The 24245-nt window shown below is 40.5% G+C and overlaps 1 protein-coding gene across 2 annotated transcripts; it reads left to right on the forward strand.

Annotated features, from left to right (window-relative positions):
- The first annotated feature begins 4068 nt into the window (after window positions 1–4068).
- On the forward strand, window positions 4069–19596 carry LYRM7 (LYR motif containing 7). Of its 2 annotated transcripts, none has more exons than XM_068423590.1 (5): window positions 4069–4136; window positions 7701–7773; window positions 8419–8489; window positions 12089–12170; window positions 18962–19596. In XM_068423590.1, exons 1-5 carry the CDS (start codon window positions 4119–4121, stop codon window positions 19036–19038), a joined length of 321 nt encoding a protein of 106 aa, XP_068279691.1. In that variant the 5' UTR covers window positions 4069–4118; the 3' UTR covers window positions 19039–19596. The 2 variants fall into 2 exon arrangements, with proteins under 2 accessions (XP_068279691.1, XP_068279690.1); XM_068423589.1 differs by lacking the exon at window positions 4069–4136 and adding an exon at window positions 4145–4226.
- Window positions 19597–24245: the final 4649 nt, after the last annotated feature.

Below are 24245 nucleotides of genomic sequence, written 5' to 3' on the forward strand. Positions count from 1 at the left end.
GACTGGCCCGCCCTCGCTGGCCCGGCGTGTTGGGGCTCAGGGAGGCGCGGAAGCTGTCGGCGGCTCCGCGGAGGGATCAGCGCTGTGAAGTGATGCGGTCGCCTGGAGAGGTGGGAAGGTGAAGAGGTGGAGGGGTCCTAGGAGGGGCTGCTGCAGCCAGAAATACTGTTTATTGCCGTATTAAATCCAACCCAAATATCTGTGTGACTTCTTGGGACTGCGCCCTGCAGCCAAATGACCGCTCCTGGCAGGGCTGCCCTTAGCTTTTCCGTACAAGTTTGCAGGAGAAACAAACTGCTGCGAAACCAGTCCTGGAGGCCCTGCTGCCTTGGCAGAGGTTTCCGAGATGAAAGCTGCCCAGACCCTGGGACAGAGCACAAGGCGAACAGGTCGCACCAGTGTCTCAAGGCCTTTTGGGGCTGCAGGGGCCCATCAAGGCAGGGCTTGGGCTGAGACAGGTAGGGGGCTTTTATAAACATCAGCACTGCCCTCAAAGCTTGGAGGGTAAAGCCATAAAATACACAGTGTTTGGTCTGAGGTGTTGGGTGCTGCTAGCACCCGGATGGCTCTTGCAGAGGGGAAAGCATATGCAGTTCAGTGTTTCAGCCCTTCAACACATAAGCCATTTCCTAACTATAAAACAGACCGATCAATATGACCAGGCAATAATTCACTGAGGGCAGCATAATATTACATAGCTACACATCTAGTCATAAGTGCTTTTTTAAAATATATGACCCCAGTCGTTAAATAGGAGAAATTAAGAAGCAGAAAAAAAAAACAAAACCTAAAAGAGAATCACAGAATGGTTTGGGTTGGAAGGGACCTTAAAGATCATCTAGTTCCAACCCCCCTGTCACAGGCAGGGACACCTTTCCACCAGACCAGGTTGCTCAAAGCCCCATCCAATCTGGCCTTAAGGGTAACAACAAAGCTTCATTTTCCGAACTTCATCATTGATTGAATCTGATTTCCCTCAAGCTTTGTCTAGGAAGGTTTTAATATAGACATTTATATATATTTGCCTTGTGACAAAAATCTTGCAGGAAAGACCATTTTGGAGCGAGGTAGGGAATAAATACTGCTAAGTGATTTAAACCTAAAATTATCCCACGTTCGATTACCTGAACTTGTTACAAAAAGAGCAGATTTTGTTGTACACATCTGGTAATAACTCTGAAATTATATGTCTTGAGATACCCTAAACAAAGCTCTGACAAAGCACATTAAGTACCAGGATGATACTCTGTTCCTCACCACCTGATGGTACTGTATTAAAGTATTTTGACATGTATATGTCCTATGGATAGTACTGGAATATGATGGCTAAAACAAGGATGGAATTGGTGCTTCAGGGGCAAATTTCTTTGCGTTCTATTCTTGTCTAACTGGTTATTAAGCAAAGATATGAATAATTTTATTCTCCTGTTTTCTCAGGAATTAAACATATCTTGTGAGAGAAGAGTTGATATTACTACCTAGACAGGAACAGCTTAACATACAAATACTTATTCAGGATCCACTTGTAGTTCATAGCGTACTTTAAGTAGTTCCACGGGCTGCCATGGAGCCGGTCTAGAAAGCATATCTCTATGTTAAGAGAAGACAGACATAATGAGACAATTTAAAAAGTTTCTCTGAAAAGGCAAAAAAGCATTTGTTTTCATATGGTTGACTTCAACATGCATTTTTGTCTCACCATGTAAATGGCAAATTTTATATTATTTTGAATATAACAAGGCCTTTTCAAAGATTTAATTCATTCATTCGCAGCTGCAATAATTATTTCTGCAAATAGATCTATGAATAAGGATAATTTCTCCTGCTAATCGATCAAGTTTCTTTACGAGGTACATAGTCCAAAATAAGTGCATTTAGGAAAACTGAAATATTAAAAATATTTAGTAATAGTTTAGTGTTTCCACACTTCAATTAGCTTTGAATGTAATTGCAATTAAACAACAAAATAGACTATATATTGAAGCTAGAGGGTTAGTGAAGCAGTAAAGCTGATTACATTTAAAATCCTGTGCTGCCTTTAGCTAATGCTGGATGATGTGTTATTCAAGTGTAAGCTTGTTTGGTTTTCTAGAGAATGGCAATTGAGTTTTAAAGTACCAGACACAGCCCTGGGATGGACGGGCTGAGGCTGGGCTGGTCAGTCAGGCTGTAGGCAAGGCAAGGCAGGGCTGTGGGGAGCTTGATGGGAGCAGCCAAAAAGGTGACCTGGCTAGAAAGGGAAAATGACTGAACAGAAGAAAATGGCTATTGAAAAACACTGGCAGAGCAAATGTCTACCAGCCTGGGAGCTGTGAGCCTGGGAACCAGAAGCATCCTTGAAAAGTGCAGCTCGCCTTTTTTAAGTACAGCTGGGTACCTAGAAACTGGAGACATCCTGAGATACCATTGATAAGTGCAGAAACAAGGAACTGTAACAGTAACTTTTCATCTGAAAAAGTGAAAAATAGTCTGGGCAAGGGGAAAACGCCCTGAGAAAGTAAGACTTCGTAGATGCCATTGGCTGTTCTAACTGCAAGAGCAGGAAAACAGTCTGGCAAAATAAAAACTGATCTGAGAGAACAGCAAACATCATCATTTATTGGCTATTCCAGGTGGAAAACAGAAATTAACAGCACCCATTGGCTGCTCACAGTGGTGGTGTCCTATGCCCTCCTCTGTCTCTATGATACAAAAATGACTTATTTTTTTTTCCAAAATGGAGCCTCTCTCTCTGAGAACATCCCATGCTGCACATACTGCTCCATTCCTAAACTGAATTCTCTGCAGAAACTTTCTACGAGATCTTGGACTCCCACTGGGTGGGGATGGCTGTCTGACTCCAGACTCTATGCCGCAGATTTGAAGTGAGACTCTGTCACATCCTGGTCCCTCACTGGGACCACCGCTGGGGTGGGCTTGGCCGGTCCTCTCACCTCTTGGGTGGTTGGGTCCCCTGCTGGGATCGGTGTGTCCTCTCCTCCAGGATGGCCTGGCCCCTTCTGAAATCTAATTCACTTGATACTAGTATTGTATGTCCATGCAAGTAGAAGGTCATAATATATCTGCTGTTACACTGTGGGTAAGTTGCTTCACTAACAGTAAGTTTGTAGTAACCTGCAAGAGTAAATACCTACTTGTTTGTTGCTATAATGTTGATTGTTGCTATACAACTGATTGCTGCTATTATTGATTGCTGACAATAATTTGTAATAGCTTGAGACAGATACCTATTTGCTTTATTAGTCATAGCTACACTTGCCAGTGGTGATTTTTGTGGCCATACACTTGCTAGCGGTGATTACTTTGGAGTAATCTGTAATGAAGCAGAGAAATCCAGAGGATGAAGCCTCCATGTCCTCGCATATTACCGAATCCCTGCACCCGCAGGCCGGGCCACCCCTTAGGCTGTGGCAGGGCTGGAGACCAGCGCTGCTGCCACGTCGCAGGCCCCGGGGGGCTGACGCGGGGTCCTGGGCCGTGGGCTGGTCAGGCCACAAAGGCTCGTTGGTGCACTCGGGGCCCTGACATCTACCATCAAAGGCCATTCTGGTGCCAAAACCTGTAATTCCCCTTTAGGTCACCTGAAGAACCGTGTTTGGGTTTTTTCCCTAAAGACAGGGTGGATTCATGTCTACCAGCCTTAGTAGGCATAGAAATAGGGTAACGGTTTCCATTTTGCAGTTGTTGTGTAGCCGCAGTCAGAATATTCTCTCCAAGAGAAGAGCTGTTCTAACAAAATATGAAAGAGTCCGATCAGTTCTGATAAATAATCCTGGATTATCACACTACCAGCGTTTTTTAAAAATAAAAAAGAATTAGCGTTTAAATGCAATCGAGCACTTCTGGGGAATAACAGGCAGAGGTGTAAAACAATGTGTTGGCCACAAACCGAGGGCTTTCCAGTCACCTCTTTGAAACGACGACATTTTCCTTCGGAAGAAAACCGGTACAAAACGGCTGCCCGGAACGACGGCGGCAGCGAGCCGTGCTCGGCAGGGCAGCATGGGCGACGGCACCGGCTGCACCGCGCCGGGGGGGCGGTGCGGACCGGGTTGGATCGTCACTTCCGGCTCCGCCGTGTCCCCGGTCCCCCGCACCGGAAAAGGACGGCGGTCGCCATGGCGAGCCGCGGGCGGGTGAGTGTGGCGCGCATGCGCAGCGGCACGGCCGGGGAGAGGGCGCCGGGGGTCGCCGCTGCCCCCGGAGGTGGTGCCTGGCCTCACTCGGTGCGGCCCCGCCCTGGCCGCGTCTCCTGAGTCTGGCGGGGGTGGATTGGGGCCTCCCCGGTATCCGGGATCGCCTCGAGTGAATTGAAGCTGGGGCCGGTGGGGCAGAAGGGACGGGGAGGGCTCGCGCGCGGGGTCGGCCCGGTGTGGGGCGGCGGTGGTGGAGCCTGGCGGCTCCCCTCATCCCTCCGTCGCCGCCTTACAGCGGCAGGGGGCCGACCTTGGCGTTCCCCGTTTGGCCTGTGCCCTGCACGAGACCGGGAGTCGCCGGTGCTGTGGAGTGCCGCGGGCGTCGAGTGGCGGGCGCCGCCGCCGGCGGGTTGCCGCCGTGTGCCGGTCGCGTCTGGAGTGTTTGTCGCTAGAGCGCTGCTCGGTGCCCGGCGTGCTCGGAGCTGGTGGTGGTGCGTTCAGCGCCGGAGAAGCGTGCAGTGTGCCCCGTCAAATTTGCCACCTTGGGGCGTCAGTAGTAACTACGCACACGTTATGTACTTAGGGGAGGTTTTCCCTCTATGTCACTGGAGGGTAGGAACTTTTTTCCCAGCAGTTCCTACCATTTATAGCATCAACAGGCAGAGGCTGTCAGGGCAAGGACATAAAACTGGGGAACAGAAGGTAGGGTTTTGCATGCAAAGGCCACTGTGGAAAAAGGAAACAAGCTGAGAGATGACAATCAAGTAGAGGTTAAAATACTTTAAGAGAATGAATTGTGATGGGTAGATGAGAAAAAGCAAAGATGAGAATTGTTTAAACTTTTCATCTTTAGTACCTTTGGGGGGAATTGAGCCCCTGTTTCAGAACTGTTCTAAAGTCTAGTATTAGGGGTACTAATACACTGAGATATTAGCGGTGTTCTGTGTTTCATTAGGTGACTATAGAGCTCAATGGATTCTGTACATTAATATATCTAGCGTAACTAGTCTGTGGTTGGTGTGGTAAAGAGCTTTCCACAAGGGGTTTGCAGAAATAGGCAAATAGCAGAGGAAAATGCCATAAAATTGTTGACCAAATTGTTCAGAAGAACAATAAAACACTTCAGGTTTCACCATACATGTCTTTCACTCAAAATCACTTGTAATACTAATTCTATTTGCCAAGATGCTGAAAATATTATGGGGTAGAAATATTTTAGGATATCATGCCTAAATAATTTAATCAAATCTCTTAAAATACATCTACAGAACAAGAAATTTATTTGCTGGCTTTTAATTCTGTCACAAATACTTTCCACAAATTCAGCTCTCTAGGGAATGCTGGAATTAAAAGCAACATGGTTCTGTTCAGTTGCTAATTATTAAGGGGACAGAAGCTGAAAAGGAGTTAGCAGAGTCCACGTTCTCTTTTATATGTCTCTGCTTATATTGATTTAACTGATTGTCAAGTCACATACTAACTCCTGAAAAAGTGACAACAGTTTTTTACTTAAACATTCCTGAGACCCTTAAACAACTGAGAATTCACTAGTTTGTCCTCTTTCATACAGAAAGATCTGTAATGAACTAGCATATACTAAACAGGATGCTAAATCATAAATTACAGTAGAAATAATGATGTGGTCTAATCCACATGGTGAAGTGAGATTTGAATTTATTCGTATCTGTAAGTTAAAAGCACCTTAATAGCACTCAAGTTGTGGTAGTGTTACGTTAAAGAAGCAGTACTGACTGGAAGGTTGCCTGTTCTTACTGTTTTATGTCTCCTTCCTCTTCCTAAAATCCTGTCTTTTTGTGTGTGTACACTCTGGATTAATTATGTCAAGGTGTAGCCAAGTGACCAGCTGAGCAGAGGGTGAGAACGTAGTTTGAAAGTCTAAAAATGTTAACATCTGTTGGAAGCAATAGCTTTCAGAGAAGCTTGCCGTTTCTCTGTCACTGGCAGATTTAAAGCAGAGGCAATACTTTTGGGCCCTGCCAGGATGTTTTTATTGGTCTTTTAGGGGACAGTCTTGTTTGCATCTCCAGCTCATAGATATGGATCATGCTGATAAAGATGATGATCATTTCTCAGTTACAGCCCCGTGTTTCCTCTGCATCCTTCTAAGAAATTTTAAGAATATTAATTGTGAGAGAACAATTTATGGTTATCATGAAGTACCTGGAATTGTGCCTTCTAGAGATGCCAAAACACACTAGGAGGTACTAGAACTCAAAAGGTATCTCATTGTCCACATTTAGCCCGCACCCAGGGCTAAACAATAGCAGTTTTTCTATCACCCAATGTCCTTTCCCTAAATGAGGAAGGGAATTGGGAAAAGGAAGGAGACTTGTAGGTTGAAGTTAACCAGATTTAATGAAATTAAGAAATCCATATAAATGACAACACAAAAAAAAGATAAAAGTATACTTATCCACAGAGCACTGGCAAGTTGCTCCAGGAATCACAATGAGGAAGAGGGAGAAGGGAAGAGCAGAAAGAACCCCACCTCTCCCTAACAAGCCCTCTCTTCTATAGCGAACTTGATGTTAATGATATAGAATACACCTGTGGGCCAGCCTGGGTCAGCTGCCCTGCATCTAACTGCTAAGGGCCTTGATCACTGTGGCTGGCCACAAACTGAAACCAGGACACTCATTATCAAAATTTTTCTTTTTTTTTTTTTTTTTTAGTGCTTCTCAGAGATTCTTGTCAATCTCTGAGAAGACCAAAAAAGTCTTATAAGGACTTGAGGATTTCTGTAATTCATTACAGTCTGTATGAATAAGCAACCAAAACCACATGACTGTGAGCTGTGATTCTCAGGAGTTTTGCTTTATGTACATACTGAGGTGTGTCATCTCTACAATGTAAATCCTAGTTTTTTGAGTGTTTGCTTCACTGAAGTTTTTATTTGCTGATCTGGCAGTTATATTTGGGGAAGGACTTTTTTTTGTTTTGCTTTTGCCAACACAATCACCGGTAGAAGTTTATACCCAGGTATTATACAGAGACATGAAAAAATAATTATTGAATTAGTTAATATACTATGTATATGTTAATATACAGTTTGAGATCCGTTTGAAATTCACTTTCCTCACATTAGCCTGTAAGTGTGAGAATGCTTGAGCCATTTATATTTTTGTCTTTTTTTCGTAATCTGAGAATATCCAGTGATGAACCCTTGATAGTCCCTTCAGGTGACTTCTACAGTTATCCCGATTCTGTTGGCTTTATTCAGTACTGGCACAATAAATATGTTTGTGTCAATGTATTTCCAGGATTATATTCCTGTCATGCCAAATGATTAGGAGTGTAGTGCTAGTATTCTCTAGCATCTTAGATTAATTTGAAACATCTAGAACTGTCTAGGATTTTGATTTCCTCACATCTGCTTTGGCTGGAATTGAGGTAAAGTATCTTAGATACTGATCCCATACCAAATTCTATACTAAATGGAAAGAACATGAAAGATCAACCAGAACACTGTTAACTGCAACATGTTCATGTAAACTAAGAATCTTGCTATCAAACAAGCTAATTCTATTGATATCATGTTGACAGGTTTTGAAGATTTTTAAACTATTGCACAGAACCCGGCAAGAAGTTTTTAAAAATGATACCAGAGCCCTTGAAGGTGAGATACTTTTCTCTGTGTGGTGGATGCTTACCTATCTTTCTGTGAAACTTTCTTCTCCAAATACACAGAAAGAATTCTTAACATAATTGTCCTTTAAATTATTCTCTTTTTTTTTTTTTCAAGTAAAACTTGCATGTCCATAGTCAGACATTCTTTAATTTGAAACAAAAAAATGGTTGTTAGACTGAAGCACTCAAGCCATATTTCATAAGGAAAACATCTCTTTTTGGGAACCTTGGTGATCTTCCTAGGACTTTTTTTCTGCCTTTTTTTTTTTCTGTAATTCCTCTCTTCAGTCAAGCCAAAGCATGTTTACTAAGCATTTGAGTTGATTCTCTTTACATACGGTTGCTCCTTAGGGAATAAATACTGCTTTTTTAGTAAACCAACTTTTAGTAGTGCCTTCTGTAGGTTAGTTATTTTTAAAGCTCAGAATACTAGATAGGCAATCATATTTTATTCCTGTACCAGTCAACTTAAAATATGATATCACCTGAATTCCATGGAAATCTTACATTAAAATACTTCAGAGTGCGTCAGGAAGGTGCTAGAAAGGACTTAGGATTCTGAGCTTTGGGGAAGTGAGAAAGACAAGACATAATTTTTTGTTCACACTTCAGGGTTTTTGTTTACTTTGTTTAGCTGCAAGACAAAAGATAAATGAAGAATTCAAAAATAACCAGGATGAGACATCTGAAGAGAAGATAAATGAGGTACTACTTCTTTTAATTTTTTTTTATGCTTTGCGTAAGAATACTTACATAGGAGCTTTTTACTTAAAGGATCTCTAAACCAATGTAAGTACTCACTGAGACATTGTGAGAGCCAGATGAGTATATTGATATCTCCATTGGTATTTACAGTATGTTATAGAGTTTTGCACATACAAAAATACATAAGGAGAATGTGTCTTCTGGTAGTTTAATATGCTTATTTTTGAAGCTTATAATAAAATTATGGAAAAAATTCGTTTATGTTGCTATTTTCTTGTATACTTTGCTCGTAATATCTGTCTGAGCTGTTGTCACTTAAGTTTACCTGGCCTTTGTTGTATAGACAAGCACAGAAAGATACAGAGAAATTAAATAATTTGCTCAGTTACTGGCAGACTTGAGAAATTATTTTGATTGCTGATCACAAATGAGACAGCGTCTTTTCTGGGAGGCAAAAAACAGCCAAATGATCGTGACTATTGTAATGTAGAGGTATTAGTTATACTACTGGGGGTTTTTTTTGCCTCTTCTTTCCTCATGATGCATTAAAAGGAGGAGAACATTCTGTTAACTCACTATGTAAATTTCCTTTGCTCAGTTGTTAACCTTAAAACCTTTTACTGAGTCATTTTTTTAAAACTTACCGAGATCTGAAATTAAACTTCTGGTTTAGATTTTTTTTTAGTTCTTAACATCCATACAGAGTGAATAATTTAGTCCTTGTCATTCAGTCTTGTAACAAACTGTATTTACATCGTCGTTGGGCACTAGTTGGAAGTCCTCCATCTGTCCTTTGCAGAAGTAAATCTAAACCTTTGCATCATACCAGCGTCTGGACAATAACATAAATAGTTCTGAGCATTTAGCTGGGACTTTTTAGCATTTCTGCTTGTTATCAGGCTCCTATAGTAATACTTCTGTGTTTGTGTTTCCAGTGTCTGATCTGTTAAATTGTATGTTCTTTTTGTTATAGATGTACAGGAAAAATACTTGCTGTAATTTTTAAATCTATATTTGTTAGGAATGGCAACCTACAAAATACACGTGTAACTTTTTAATGTAGGTTAACTGATATCTTGGTTAAATGTATCAGTGGAACAAATTCTAGGCTTTCATCACAACTTCAGAATCCTAGAACATCATAGAAGCTGTCATATTTATTATATATACATATATATATATATATACACTGAATGTACTCCGATGCAGAGGAACTGAATCAAATGATATATAGGACTTGTGAGAATTTGGGCACTTCCTTGCATAAAAACTGGGGCATTAGTATTCTTTTTTGGACAGCAGCAAAGAAAATGAATATTGACCAACCAAATGTGCATAACTTTGCTGGAACAGAAAGCTGCGATGTCTTCTAATATGACATCAAACACTTAGTTATGTAGTGACCTAAGGAGGTAGGAGTGACTCTCTGCAGTATTAGAATGCGAGATGTGGCAGCTGAACCTACTGCAGCGTTTTAGTTCAGGTCAGGAGTGCGCTTCTGAAGTTGCCTTGGTTATCTGCACTTCCTGTGACTTGGCTTGTTTTGTGAAGCAGTCTCAGAGCAAATGGCAGAATTCCTTTAAGACATTTGACACTGCCCCATCTGACATCCTTGTCTCTAAATTGGAGAGACATGGACTTGACGGATGGACCACTCAGTGTGTAAGGAATTGGCCAGATGGTTGCGCTCAAAGAGTTACAGTCAATGGCTCGATGTCCAAGTGGAGACCAGTAATGAGTGGCGTTCCTCAGGGGTTGGTATTGGGACCGGTGCTGTTTAACATCTTTGTCGGCGACATGGACAGTGGGATTGAGTGCGCCCTCAGCAAGTTTGCCAACGACACCAAGCTGTGTGGTGTGGCCAACACGCTGGAGGGAAGGGATGCCATCCAGAGGGACCTTGACAGGCTTGAGAGCTGGGCCTCAGGTTCAACAAGGCCAAGTGCAAGGTCCTGCATGTGGGTCGGGGCAATCCCAAGCACAAATACAGGCCGGGCAGAGAATGGATTGAGAGAAGCCCTGAGGAGAAGGATTTGGGGCTGATGGTTGATGAGAAGCTCAACATGAGCTGGCAGTGCGCACTTGCAGCCCAGCAGGCCAACCATATCCTGGGCTGCATCAAAAGCAACATGGCCAGCAGGTCGAGGGAGGTGATTCTGCCCCTCTACTCCGCTCTCCTGAGACCCCACCTAGAGTAATGCATCCAGCTCTGGGGCCCCCAACCTAAGAAGGACATGGAGCTGTTGGAGCAAGTCCAGAGGAGGGCCATGAAGATGATGAAAGGGCTGGAGCACCTCTCCTATGAAGACAGGCTGAGAGAGTTGGGGCTGTTCAGCCTGGAGAGGAGAAGGCTCCAGGGAGACCTTCTAGCAGCCTTCCAGTACCTGAGGGGGGCCTACAGGAAAGCTGGAGAGGGGCTTTTTACCAGGGCAAGTAGTGACAGGATGAGGGGGAATGGTTTTAAGCTGCAAGAGCATAGATTTAGGTTAGATATTAGGAAGAAATTCTTGACTCTGTAGTGAGACACTGGAACAGCTTGCCTAGAGAAGCTGTGGATGCCCCCTCCCTGGCAGTGTTTAAAGCCAGATTGGGTGAGGCTTTGAGTAACCTGGTCTAGTGGAAAGGTGTCTCTGCCCGTGGCAGGGGGGTTGGAACTAGATGATCTTTAAGGTCCCTTCCAACCCAAACCATTCTATTATATGATAAGATGAATCTAAATTGGAAAGTGTGCTTTAGGACCATGCAGCCTAGCTTCTAATGGGCATTCTGTAGGGGGAACTGAAGGATACCTAGTCTAAACCCTTAAAAGGGAAAGGAGGGAGGAGAAATTCAGTGTAGATGTCAAGTCTTGAGCACTAACTCTTGCAAAGATCCACTTCTGTTGCTACACACTGCTTCCTAGTGTAAGCATGTCTCCCAAAGTGTCTCACTTGTGCAATTTCATTTATTTCTGACACAAGTATCATGCAAACAAGTATTAGGCTTCTCTTAATTGCTCAGCAAAACTAGCAAGGGTGCTTCTGCTTATCCTCTTAATAAGGGAAGAAATTTTAGGCCTTTTGCCAAATATTAATACCTCTGATCTTTAGGTAGTGCCTTGTTCCTGTACTGCTTTTCTGTGAAACCTCAGTATTCTTAGTTCTTGTCATGTTTTGCCCTTATTTTTCTCTCCTTATTTCAAGAGCAGGAATGTTAAAAGAACCAGATTGCCCTTTCACTAGGGGTAGTCAAATGTTATTGAGGCATTCACCAATGTCTTTGATCATTGGAAACTTCTTACTTGTTTTGGTAGTTGCATTCTACCTTATTCGTTTGCAGTTTTAATTGGGTATATAGCTTTTATATTGATGTATGTTACTGAGCAGAAGTTTCCTTCCTCTCATACTGTATGTCAAGGTAGTTTATATATCAACCTGTAAGCTATTCCAGGATCCCCAAAGTAAAAGCTCTGTATAGATAGTGCATAACTAACTGGATAATAGAACTGACTGGCTTTATTATTTGAACAACTGTCTAGTATGGAAAATACCTTCAGGAATAATTACATATAATTAAATTACTCTTTTTGTGTTGTTTGTTGTTTTTTTTCCTTTTACTAGCTTCTGAAAATAGCTTCAGATGTTGAAGTGATTCTCAGAACTTCTGTTATTCAGGCAGTTCACACAGATTCCGACAAAATATGTGAGTAAAACTGCATGCTAAAAAGATGTTTAAAAATGTTATAGTTCTTTAAATAAATTAAAACCTGAAAACTAAGTAAAGGGATGGAGAGGACCCAAGTCTGTCTGCCCATCATTTCACTGCCCAAGCCCTTAATTTAAGCCTGTTGACTAATGTCACTACCTAGGACAGGTGGAGGTTTCAAAGATGCAAAGTTTCTACACAAATATTTTGAAATACAGGCTGGTAGAAAAGAGGTAGTATATACATTTAATGCCTTCATTGAGAGAAAGAAGTTATAACTTGATACCTTAACTATTAGGAGTGACAGCAATTAGGTAGCAAGTCAGCATGCGTGTACTGGCTAGTCAGTCAGTGTATGTCTAAGTATAGTAGCCACAGTATCTGTAGATCCTTGCTCGACTGAATAAGTAGAAGCTGCCTGAGGAGAATTAGCAAATGCAGTAGGTACGCTGTCCATAGAACAGCTTTTTCTTTGAGGATTGAGTGTTCTTTTCTAAAACTGTTCTGACAGTTTAAGTTTTGGACTATACCTTGGAAGATTTGTGACACAATGATGGCCTTGATGCAAAGCCTATCAAATTCTGAAATTTTGGTTACTGGTTTAGAAGTTCTTTTATCTTACAGTCAAACACAAGAGAAGTAGTAGGTTGAGCATACAACTATGTTGTAGAGCATAGCAGCTGTGTACATTGTTTCCTTTCACTTCTGTTTAGCAGTGTCTGTAAAGCTTTGTAACTATTTTCAGTGTTAGATTTGGTAAAGCATTTAACTTTAGAACAGCCGTTATGATCAAGGCCAAAGATATGTCTAGACAAGTGAAGAGTCTTCCACAGTGGTCCTGGGCAGATGACAGTAGAAGAGTAGGAACAGAGCAAGTGAACTTTCACATCTTCAGCTGTTTACACCTGGCAGCACTTCCTGAGCCAAGGACGGATTCTGTTTTAGTTATCCTCTGTGGCTTTCTCCCTCATGAACTTATTCCTGTCAACCTATGCAAATTTCTTGCATCCAAGAACCTTTGACAAAGAATTTACTCTGATTTTTATGAATAATCACTAGCTCTACTTTTGAATCTGGTCCTACTCTTAAATTACTATTCATTTTCACCAAGCTGTTCATGAGTCTTTAAATCCCCTATTGCCCCCCTTTTGTCATGTCCCCCCCCCCACTATGGAACAGCTTCTCTGTGAAACAGCAGGTGAATGCCTGTGATCATTCTGTTGCTATTCTCTGCACACTTTTCAGTTCTACTGCATCTCTCTTAAGATAATAAAGAGCTCTTCCAATCAGAGCTGAGCACAGTCATCAAGCTATGGGCAAACCAGGCATTTATACACACAGCGATGGCAGAATGATGTTTTCTCTTTCATTCTTAATTGGTTTCCTAGTCATTCCTAATTCTAAATTTTGGGTTTGGCTGCTGTGTGTACATATATTTATTTATTTTTACAAAATTATCTTATATTCATTAAACTCATCTGAATGGTTGTAGTCAGTTTTCAACCTATCACTTGCTTTGTGAAGTCAGTATTTTTGTTTGACCTGTGTGCTTTGCATGTCTCTACATGTAATATTGTCTGCCAGTTTACTGATTACTCAGTCAAGTCTTCAGCTTGTCCTACAATTCTTCATAGTAAGCCATTAAGAACTTATTCAGGGTGGTATCATTAAAAACCATTCTTTGCCAGGTTATGTACAAATATGTTGAACAGCACAGATGCCAACAAAAATACCTGTAGAATTTCACTTTTCACATCCCTCTGTTAAACTTCCTACAGTTTAACCAGTGACTTATCCATGCAAGACCTTCTGTCATAATAAGGCTGTTGTTTTCTTAAAAGCATTCGCTGAGGGACTTTTGGGAATCCAACCATGTTGTGGCAGCCCCCCAAGAGCTGTTCAGAGAACTCCAGCAGGGACTGTAAGGCAGAATTTCCCTTGCAAAAGCCACGTGAATTCATGTTAAAATGCTCATTTATATTCTAGTACTGTGTGAGTGTGTAGGGATGGGGTTAGGACAGCCAGAGCCCACCTGCAGTTGATCTTGGCAAGGAATGTGAAGGACAGCAACAACAGCTTCTACAGGTATATCAGCAGCAGAAGGAAGAGGAGGGAGAATGTGGACCTGCAGCTGAATAGGGCAGGGGACCTGCTAACAAAAGACATGGAAGAGACTGATGTGCTCATCACCTTCTTCACTTTAGTCTTTACTGCTAAGGCTTGCCTTCAGGAATCGTGGACCTCAGGCGACTGGGAATGTCTGGAGCGAGGATGACTTCCTTTTGGTAGAGGAGGAAAAGGCTAGGGAACATTTGAACAGATGGGGAATACTCAAATCCATGGGACCTGAGGTGATGTGCCTATGGGTGCTGAGGGAGCTGGCTGATGTCATGCAAGGCCACTCTCAATCATCTTTGAATGGTCATGGTGATTAGGGGAGTTGCCTGAGGATGGGAGGAAAGCAGATGTCACTCCTGTTTTCAAGAAGGGCAAGAGGAAAGATCTGGGAAACTGCTCAGCCTCACCTTGATCCCTGGGGAGGTGTTAGAGCCAATCCTGGAAGCTATTTCCAAGTGTTCTAAGAACAGAATGGGGACAGGGAGTAGTCAGCAAGGATTTATGAAGGGGAGATCTTCTCTGACCAATCTGATACCCTTTTACAGTGAAATGACTTGACTCGGTGGACAGGTGGAGAGTAGTGGCGATTGTCCATTTTGACTGTAGGAGAGCTTTAATGCTGTCTTCTTTAAAATTTCCATAAACAAAAAGTGGTAGAACTGCCCCTGCCTAATATTACAGACGTCTTAGAGAAATGGTGGCAATGAGGTTTGTGTGGAAGAAGAAGGTCTTCCAGAGTCTAGTACTAGTCAGGGAAACTTTGTCCTGCAGCAAAAAATCTGGAGTGCATCTGTACACAGAGTGCATTTGACCTGCTTAGGAATGCAAAGGATGTCATTATGCAGTCTGTTGCCCTTTTTTCTTTTTTTTTCTTTTTTTTCTGTATCTGTTTTGGATAGGTCTGAGCTTCGCTTCTCACTCTGTAATTGATCTTACTGCAGTAAGAACAAAACAATAATCTTGAAAGAGCCATCACAGTTTGAGAGTTTTGTGTTTTGTGTGTGTTCAGAATATATATTAAAGTGAGAAATATTTAATCTTGATAATGTAGTGAATCACCAAGTGAAAGATCAGGAATGCTCATAAGAGAAATCCAGAGCATCGTGATAGAAGTTCACACAATAAGAATGAACAGTATAAAAAAATGTATAGAATGGATAAATATTTTTGTCCTGGTATAATTAAAATGTAAAGAGCATTCAGTGAAGTTGAAATTTACATTCAAAGCTAATACCAAAAAAATGCATTTTTATTTTACACAATAAATAATTCTTAAAGGTCATGGCAATGAAAAATCTTTGTGGCCAGGAGCAAGGTATTACTCAAACTACAAAAAAGCAGAAGATCAAATTTGATGCTTAGCTTGATACTATAGTGAAAGAGTAAAAGCAAATCTCCTTACAGCAGGAATATACAGACCTTTATACCATGGTAAACTGATCAGTAACAGAATGTTATTCCTAAGTGCCATTCTTTGAGCAAGCTTCTAGTGTGTTTGCATCTTTCCTGATAATCCAGCTTTGATTAGTCAGATAGCACTCTGAACTGGACAGTTCTGGTATAGCTCTTATTATATTATTAATGTCACAGGTAGGACAGAATATACCATTAAAAAACTTCTGAAACCAGAAATTTAGAATTTTTAGGAAGTTGAGATAATTGTCACCATATTTTGATAGTAGCTTATGCTGAATAGTATGCTCAGCGCACTGTGTGAAATGGTTACCTATAAATGGCTGTAGTTTCCACTGCTGCTCCATTTTGTTCAATATCTCACCCTACTGTTTCCATGCTTTCTTGTTTGTAGAGAAAAGTTGTCTGAGATTAAAAAGAGGAAAAAAGTTGGAAGTGGGTCTTCAACTTTCAGTTGCATCTATGACTAGATGCTTTCATGGTTTAACCCCAGCTAGCAGCTAAGCCCCACACAGCCGCTCACTCACTGCCCTGCAGTGGGGTGGAGGAAAGAATCGGAATCCACGGAAAGAATCGTGGATTGAGATAAAAACGGTTTAATTAGTAAAGCAAAAGCCATACACACAAGCAAAGCAAAACAAGGAATTCATGCACTGCTTCACATCGGCAGGCAGGTGTTCAGCCATCTCCAGGAAAGCAGGGCTTCATCACGTGTAACAGTGACTTGGGAAGACGAACACCTTCACTCCGAATGTCCCCCCTTCATCCTTCTTCTCCCAGCTTTTATTGCCAAGCACGATGTAAAATGGTATGGAATATCCCTTTGGTCACTTGGGGTCAGCTGTCCCCGTGTCCCCTCCAAACATCTTGTGCATGTGTGTGATGAAAATATCAAGGGGATCTTCTCACTTTCCTTTGACTTTTGGCACTTAGGAGCCAGTTCCTGGCAGGAAGTTTGTTGTAGGAAATGCCTGTGTAGGTATATGGGTCTGCTCTGGTAGCACATTGAACGGGTACTCAATTCCAGTACAGCTTTGATTAAGGAAGTTTTAGCAGAACAAAATCAACCTTTTTGATCCTTGATATTTATGCCCTGTGGTAACTTTTGTAGTGCCAATAGAATGACAGCTTGTTTTTTGCTGTTATGGTGTCATCTTGTATTAAAAAAAATTAAACTTTTATTAACAAAAAAGTGGAAGTGCAGCCCTGAGGTGGCTCCTTGAGTTGCTGTTTGTTGGCAAATAAAAATAAGCGACCTCAGTTGAAAAGTCTGCTTTTCGTAGTGCTTCAGCTTAGGTGCTACATGTTTGTTTTGGAAACTTTGTAGGTGACGGTTTACTTTGCTGTAATAGAAAGTATATTGGCCTATTTGGGAAAAAAAAGTTGTAAAATACTTATATTTGAGTTGTATTTAAATTAGTATTATGTCCTTGCTTCATCCCAAGCCGTCTTCTCCCTTGCCCAAAAAACGATTGCAGTGATCAGTTGCTGTGTTGTATGAAGGAAGAGTGGGGGAAAAAAGAAACTAGGTAAAATGTTTCAGAAACCTATTGCTGCAGCTGGTTTCCTTAAGTGAGTTACTGTCAGGATCTTTTGATTCTAAATTTTTGTATTATAGCTGACAATATAAAATTTAGCTACACCTGGTGTTTTTATTCTTTTTTTTTCCAATCCTGCATCTCTAAAATAACTGTTTAATAACTGAAAAGAAAAAGCCAAAGACTTGTCTTAGACAGTGAGAACAAATATTGGTAAGAGGAACATTTTCCTAATAAAGTGAAATTATTCTGTGCTGTCATGGAAGCAGCGCACAGGGCAATGTCATTCTTTAAAAAGAATTTGAGACACAGTGGTGTACAGTCACATTGGGATTCACTGGTGAATCTTTAAAAAAAAAAGAAAAAATATTAGGCTGAGATTTTCTTACTAAAGCGAACACAATTTCAATTAGGAGTTTGTTAGCCATGTTAAAGAATGTTTCTGATTTTTTTAAGTGTTTCAGTCTGAATTACATTACTCAGTAGTATACAAATGTCTCAGTTCTATTCATTTCACTTTAATTTCAGATTAAACTGATACAAGTAGAGCTTACATTTTAGTAATATACCACACATGAAGGATGTTCTGATGATTTTGATTTGGTGTGTTGGCAGTGTATGTTCAAAACTTAGCTTTTTGAAAAGAAGGTTAAAAATTCTTCTTTCAATCTTTCTTTGGACTTTTTGTTTTTCTATATTTCCTACCCAGTTATGTTTTTCTTTGGTATTTCTGTTTCATGTACCTATTCTAGGTGTGTAGATCAACATGTTTTGACATAAATTTACTCACAAGTATTTCATCTAAGAGAAATGCAATTGAAATTTTACTTAAAGCTCTTAGAAACTTACTAAATGCATCAGTATCAGTACACAGATGCAAAAGGAACATACCTTCAGGGAAGTCAGTTTTCTTTCTTGTGAGATGTGGGTTATCAGTGCACTTTGGGCAGAATGTTACTCATTACACACACATGCACACACACAGAGTTTTACGGGTTTGCCGTACCCTTCGCAGCTGTCTGACCTAGTCAAAGTACAGCAGCATTATTTCAGGTGTGTGTGCTTTAGTTTTTGCTGCTGGAGCAAATCTGACATGACGCAGCTCCTTCTCTTCATGAAGAAAGGACAGGCTGATTTCTGAAGAGCTAGATGGCAAGACATTAGAGTCAGGAAGAGGTTTAAATGGTGTATAATTAGACAAACCCTAACACACGTCACTTCTGTGACGATATAGTGGCTGTAATTTTCATTTAATGCTTTCTTTTCCTGTTGGCCTTTAAAACAGATGTGACAAGATGAATATTACAAATCAGATTCCAGGGGAGAGGGCTTAGTCAAATTTAGTATTCATTTTTGGAACTGTTGAAGTAAACGTAATCTGACTCAGGCATGATAAAATTGCTATTCTGTCTCTTGCTAAAAGTTAGTGCAACACTTTACCATTTTTTATGGATTCTTAATGCTATTAAAATATTTTCAGTGCTTTTAAAAGGAAAAAAGGGAAGGCAGTACTCTGACCAACAGAAGTTAAAAATTTTTTCTTGGGTAGATACCATGATGCTGCTTATATGCTTACCAGAAGTTCAGATTCTTCTTTTAGTAACTTGATTTTTTTTAGTAATCTCATTTTTTGTTTGTAAATGTAAAAACAACTTTAGAATTTTAAATAGTATTTTCTATAAGATGATATTCTTATAGTTCTTTTTTTTTCTATTACAGTGCTCATACCCAGGAAAGATCTGCTACAAGACAATACTCCTTACCTAGATAAACCAACAAAAAAGCATGAATCCTGAGGAAAATATGCCCCCTCTCCCCAGAACGTTAATATCCTGTAATGAGATCTCTGAAAACCAATAGTGGATACCCGTTCTAAAGCTAAATTTTAAAAACAGTTAAATATTGTTACCAGGAAAACAGAGACTGAAACCAAGCCACTGATTTTATTGTGTGCTGTGATGTCATCATGCACTGCTTCTGTGGAAGATACTAATACTTCCACGGAAACTCAAGAAGAACAATTATCTTAAAAATACACTGCTAAATTCTGTTACTTCGGCCAGGAATTTTTTTAATTATGACAATCATCAGACAGAGATTGTTTCCTAGCAATCCAGAGTTTTGAAAACTAAATACAAACTAATGCAGTTCTTAATCCTGATAATATTTATTTATAAGTTTATTGTCAGTCATATGCTGCTTTGAAGTAATGAAAAACTATCTTGTGGCACTTCCCATTAAATTTATGCTTTGCTCCAAAAGCATGATTCCTGAAGTTGTCAATGTGTACTAATATACTGTGATGTTTGAGAGAGTTCTTAAGGTTTATCTGAATAAATTATTCCGGTTTTACAGATGGGAGAGTATGTGTAGTGTTTTTCTTCTTCCCCACACCTTTGATTGAGCAGGAATGGCAGAATTTGAGTTCTTAGATGATAGCAGAACAAGAGAACCCAACCACAACCTAACCTAAGGATGTTGTTTTAGGTCATATGGTTTAGGAATTTGAGGTTTTTGTTTTATCTTATGATTAAAGAGTGACTTACTGAGGCATTTTCCAAAGAAAAGAGGCTCATTGCTCAGTCACAAGTGATCTGACTTGCCTAGAATGAATTTATGGTAAGTTTATTTACTAAGTCCTTACCACTTCCATTTGTTTTAAAGGAGACTTATTTGCTTCTTGCAGAATTCATCACAATGATCTGTTCACTTCCATTTTAATTGGAACCAGTGATATATAGAATCTTCTCTGTCTGAAATCAGTAACAGGCACCATACCATGAGTATCTAAACACCTCACACAGGAGTGAGATAGCCCAGTGATACTTCTCAGCTCTGTTTCAGGTGCCAGTGATGCTGTTTATTTTTAATAAGCCTCCAAGATGTCAATATTGCATATCTGTGTAGGTTCTGACATGGCTTCACTGACTGAGTAAAACGGGAAACTAAGTGCCTGCATCCAGTCTCTTTTCCTCACACAGCATGTCAGTGCGATAAGTACTCCTTTCTTTAAAACTATTGCCTCTGGCTGCCATGGGCCGGGCAGCCAGCAGTGACTATGCTGTCAGTAACCCTCTTTCAATTGCACTGATATTCCCTGCATTGTAGCTAGAAGGCAGCAGGCAAATGATGGGAGATTGAATGAAATGAGTGCAGTTCTTGCTATTTGTTGCGGTCTAGTGGTTCCACTACAAAACAAATGTCTCAGTCTGTAGAGGGTGTGCATTTCTAGGCCTCTTGCGTTCTTTACTTCCCTAAGGACAAGGCATATTCTATGTCTGGTTTCCCATCCCTATGCAGCCTGCCTACATTGACTTCTTTTTTTCCCATAAGGAGCATAAAAGAACAAGGGGAGAGAAAACAGAAGGTAGTTGCAGCTGTAACGAGAAAACAAATTGGAACATTACCTCAAGCAAAGTGAATAATTTTAAAGCAGAAATAATTAGGCAGGGGTCTGGCAAGAATGACAGATTATACAGCCATTAAGGCATACATCCCATGGCATGCTGGAATTGGGGGAAATTCATCTCTCATAGACCCATTGCTTTAGGCTATGGGAGCAGTGTATTAGTGATTTTATCCTTCAGATTGATTTCATAGAACTGAGGCCTGGTAGGTCTTCACTCTTTTGGTAGTGATGTAAAACAGTATTGCCTGTTATCATGCAAAATATGTACTAAAAGACTTAGTGATGTCAACAGTAGATGGCAGTCTTTTGTATGATGCTTGAGGAAACCACAAGTGGAGAAACTACTTTCTTGTGACTATTGCTTCAGTGTTGTTCTGCTGTCATGTGTTTTAGGTTTTTATTTTTAACAAGAATTAACACATTAATAGAAAGATAGTGCAGAAATGTCAACTTAAGGGATCAGGCTTGGGGTTCAACAGGCATTTGTGTGCTTCATCTTACCTAAAACTTGAATACTTGTAATAAAAATACAGAATGAGTCACCTGAATAACATACACAACTGTTGAAAATAAAGGACATGATAAAAAAAAGTTGGTAGAATTTAATGGCCTTCAGAACAATTCTCCTTATACTCGTGTGCAGTACGTTTATGGTCTGTGCATTAACATTCCATGTTCCTGCTGTCCTTGTGCATTCCTGGGCAGCAAAGACAAACTGAATTTTGCAGTGCTGATATGAGGAAAATCAAGTTGATAGGCAAAAGACAGTATCCTAATGTAAGAGACTGACAGGCAGATTTGTTGCTTTTGTTTCAATGTGATCTTAAATAGGAATCCAGGGGGTATCCAGACCAGGGTAAATAGGAGTCCAAATAAGGAGATAAGCCTAAAAGTATGTCAGAATTGTTCACTGCCTGGGCCCAGCAAGTGTTGGCTTTCTGCATATTTAACTTTCCAACCTTGAAAGACTCACGAACCTGCTTAATGAGCAGCTGGTAATCAAAAGGCTTCTCTGTGCTAGTTGGTGGTAGTGGCTGTTCCTCTTCCCCTTATTTCATGCTTTCCTGTTGGTTCATGTTCCAGTACCCAGTCATATCCCCAGCTTTCGTTTCCATTTTCATTTCACTCTGCCTGTGAATCTGTTCTTGATACTGCTGGCTTTGTGCTCATGTATATCTTTATTTTCCTTAATTAATATCAATAATAAATAATGTTGAAAAGACAGGAAGTATTGTTGCATGCCCTCTGCAAAGTTTGAAGTGTTAGTTGAAACTTTAAAACATTGCAAAGGCTTTTACTTAATGATTTCAGAGGAGAAAAGGTTGATTCTTTGCAACAGAGACTGTAAGTTGGTAGGCTTGCAATAACATGATTCAATCAAGTTAAACTTTTTCAGGTTTATGGAACTGCCAAATTTTAGAGCAGACGTATGTGCCTTTCTTCCAGAGTATGCATCATCAGTCTTAAAAGATAAGCCTTGTAGTTTAAGTATGTCTTATATCAAAAAAATCTGTAGAGATCTTCTGCAGGCGGGCAGGAAATTCTGTTGAAAAGGGCTCGCTGCTTGTTGAGGTCTGCTACAGTTCAGCTGCTACAACCCAGAGGTCAGTGTGGTCTAACCGCTGTGTGTTGCTGTTCGGAGTTGCCTTCGTGACCTGTACAGATACACTAGCAGTGCTGCTTAGCAGGAGCTGGTGTTTTGAAGGCAAGTTTCAGGTCACCTCGAGGCAGTTGCACGCTTACACAGCGTTTGGCAGAACAGATGTCACCTCAATGATTACACATAAGAATATTCTAAGCACTTCAGCTTTTGACATCATCTACCAGAGATGTGTCTGTTAGAGCCTTCTGCCCTGGTGTTCTCCGTGAAGTGTTGACTTTGTGTACGCTGTAGCTTTAATGAAAGTATTAAATACAGCCAAGGAATATTTCCTGTTTAAATGTTGTTTTTGTTCTAACCATCTTTCCCTCTCCTTTATTTAACTGTTTCAAAATACACGGTTTCTTCAGTTTTTTTTTTCTGCAAGCAGAAGCTCAGGATAGGGATCAAGCATGGTATTAGTACATTTGCTATATAGCCTGATGTTCATAAAACACGGGGGATAGATTTAATCTATTAATTGATTTTGTTCGCATGGGTAGGATTTGTGTTGGAGTTTTTATGGTCTTCAGGTGAAACAAGGTGGCTTTTCTAATTTAGCAGGGCCAAATTAGTCCCCTTCTCTGTTCCTGTGCACTTTGGTAAAGGAAGCATTTAGTTGCTATTTTTACAGGGAGCGCTGTTGTACACCACAAAGTGACTCCACAAAGAGTTGATCTGGAAGTAGCATTGAGGGTTTAATCTGGAAAAGTGGCTTGTACCTTCCCCAAGGTGCCAAGTTCTCAGGCAGTTTTTCAGATAACATGAGATAAACAAACCTGTGGCAACTTCAGTGACTAAATGTAGCATTAGCATTTGCTCTTTTTCTTAGAGGTCATGCCAGCTGAAGGAGCTGAACTGGTCTGAATGCTGAGTAGCATCATCAGTCCTGTTTGTATCATACTGGACCTGTAAATAAAGTAATTTAGCTTGAAGTACTGGCAGTTCTTTACACTTCCTTTACAAAAGGGAAAAAAACATTGACAATTGAAAACTAAAAATAAAGGCTGACCAGCTTAGAGGAAGAGCTGAGTCCGAGTACTTCCCTGCCTTAGCTAACTCTTTCCAAACTACTTACAACAATTTAATCCTAAACTCTGTAGTTCAGTGGGCTGTCAAATCTTTGCTTTTTAGCTTTATGGGAAATTAATTACTTAACACAAAGCACAAATTGCAACATGAATTCAGTATTAAGGCTGGTATTTTACAGCTAAAAAGGTTTGATGTTTTGATAACTCTAGTAGAAATCCAGTCATCTTTGAGGGTAAAGTGTATGTTGCTTGTATGAGGTAAATCTGTGGTGTAGATATCCAGCGCTCTCTAATTTGGTTGAAAGATTTCACTAGTGAAGCTTTTATGATTCTTTTATTAAGTTTTTTAAAAGATTAGCTTTCCTGTGACTTTTTTTCTGTGAACAAGAATAAATCTGAGGAGAGGAAAAGAGGGGAAGGGCACATCTTTATGCTTTGATAAATAGCAATAAGTTTAAATAGTTTGCTGTTTTTATAAGCAAATATTTCCATTTAGTTAGCACTTCAATAATCTGGTTTGCATCAGATGGAGTAGTAAAAGCATCTACTTTTCAAATTATGCTTTCCTTTTTCTCACAGTATGTGCTTCAGCTTTCCATCTCATCTACCTGCAAGGCTGTGTCTTGAGTCCAGGATTAGTCAGGATTAAATAAACAGCCAGTGAAACTATGGTCTGTAGAAGCTGGGAGGGTGGATGGCATTCTCTGCGTTAGGTCATAAAAATGAGAACAGTTCTGCTGTTTCACCTGCTGCTGTAGTAGTAGCAGCCGTGTTGTCTGAGGTCAGTGGCTTTGTGCAAAGTTTGATTCAGCTGCCCTTGAACTGCCCTTTCCAGCTGAAAGACATCTCCGTAGCTGAGAATGGGAATTTTGTCATTCTGCTCTCTGTGCAGTAGAACTGTGGCAGTGAAAACATGCAGGCAGT

Source organism: Nyctibius grandis, chromosome Z (genome assembly GCF_013368605.1).
Source record: "Nyctibius grandis isolate bNycGra1 chromosome Z, bNycGra1.pri, whole genome shotgun sequence".
Taxonomy (NCBI): Eukaryota; Metazoa; Chordata; class Aves; order Nyctibiiformes; family Nyctibiidae; genus Nyctibius; species Nyctibius grandis.

Coding starts and splice junctions, on each gene's coding strand:
- LYRM7 (XM_068423589.1), top strand. CDS start 4,152: ATGCGCAGCGGCACGGCCGGGGAGAGGGCGCCGGGGGTCGCCGCTGCC. Junction 4,227..7,700: donor GTGGTGCCTGGCCTCACTCG/GTGCGGCCCCGC, acceptor TCATGTTGACAG/GTTTTGAAGATTTTTAAACT. Junction 7,774..8,418: donor TGATACCAGAGCCCTTGAAG/GTGAGATACTTT, acceptor TACTTTGTTTAG/CTGCAAGACAAAAGATAAAT.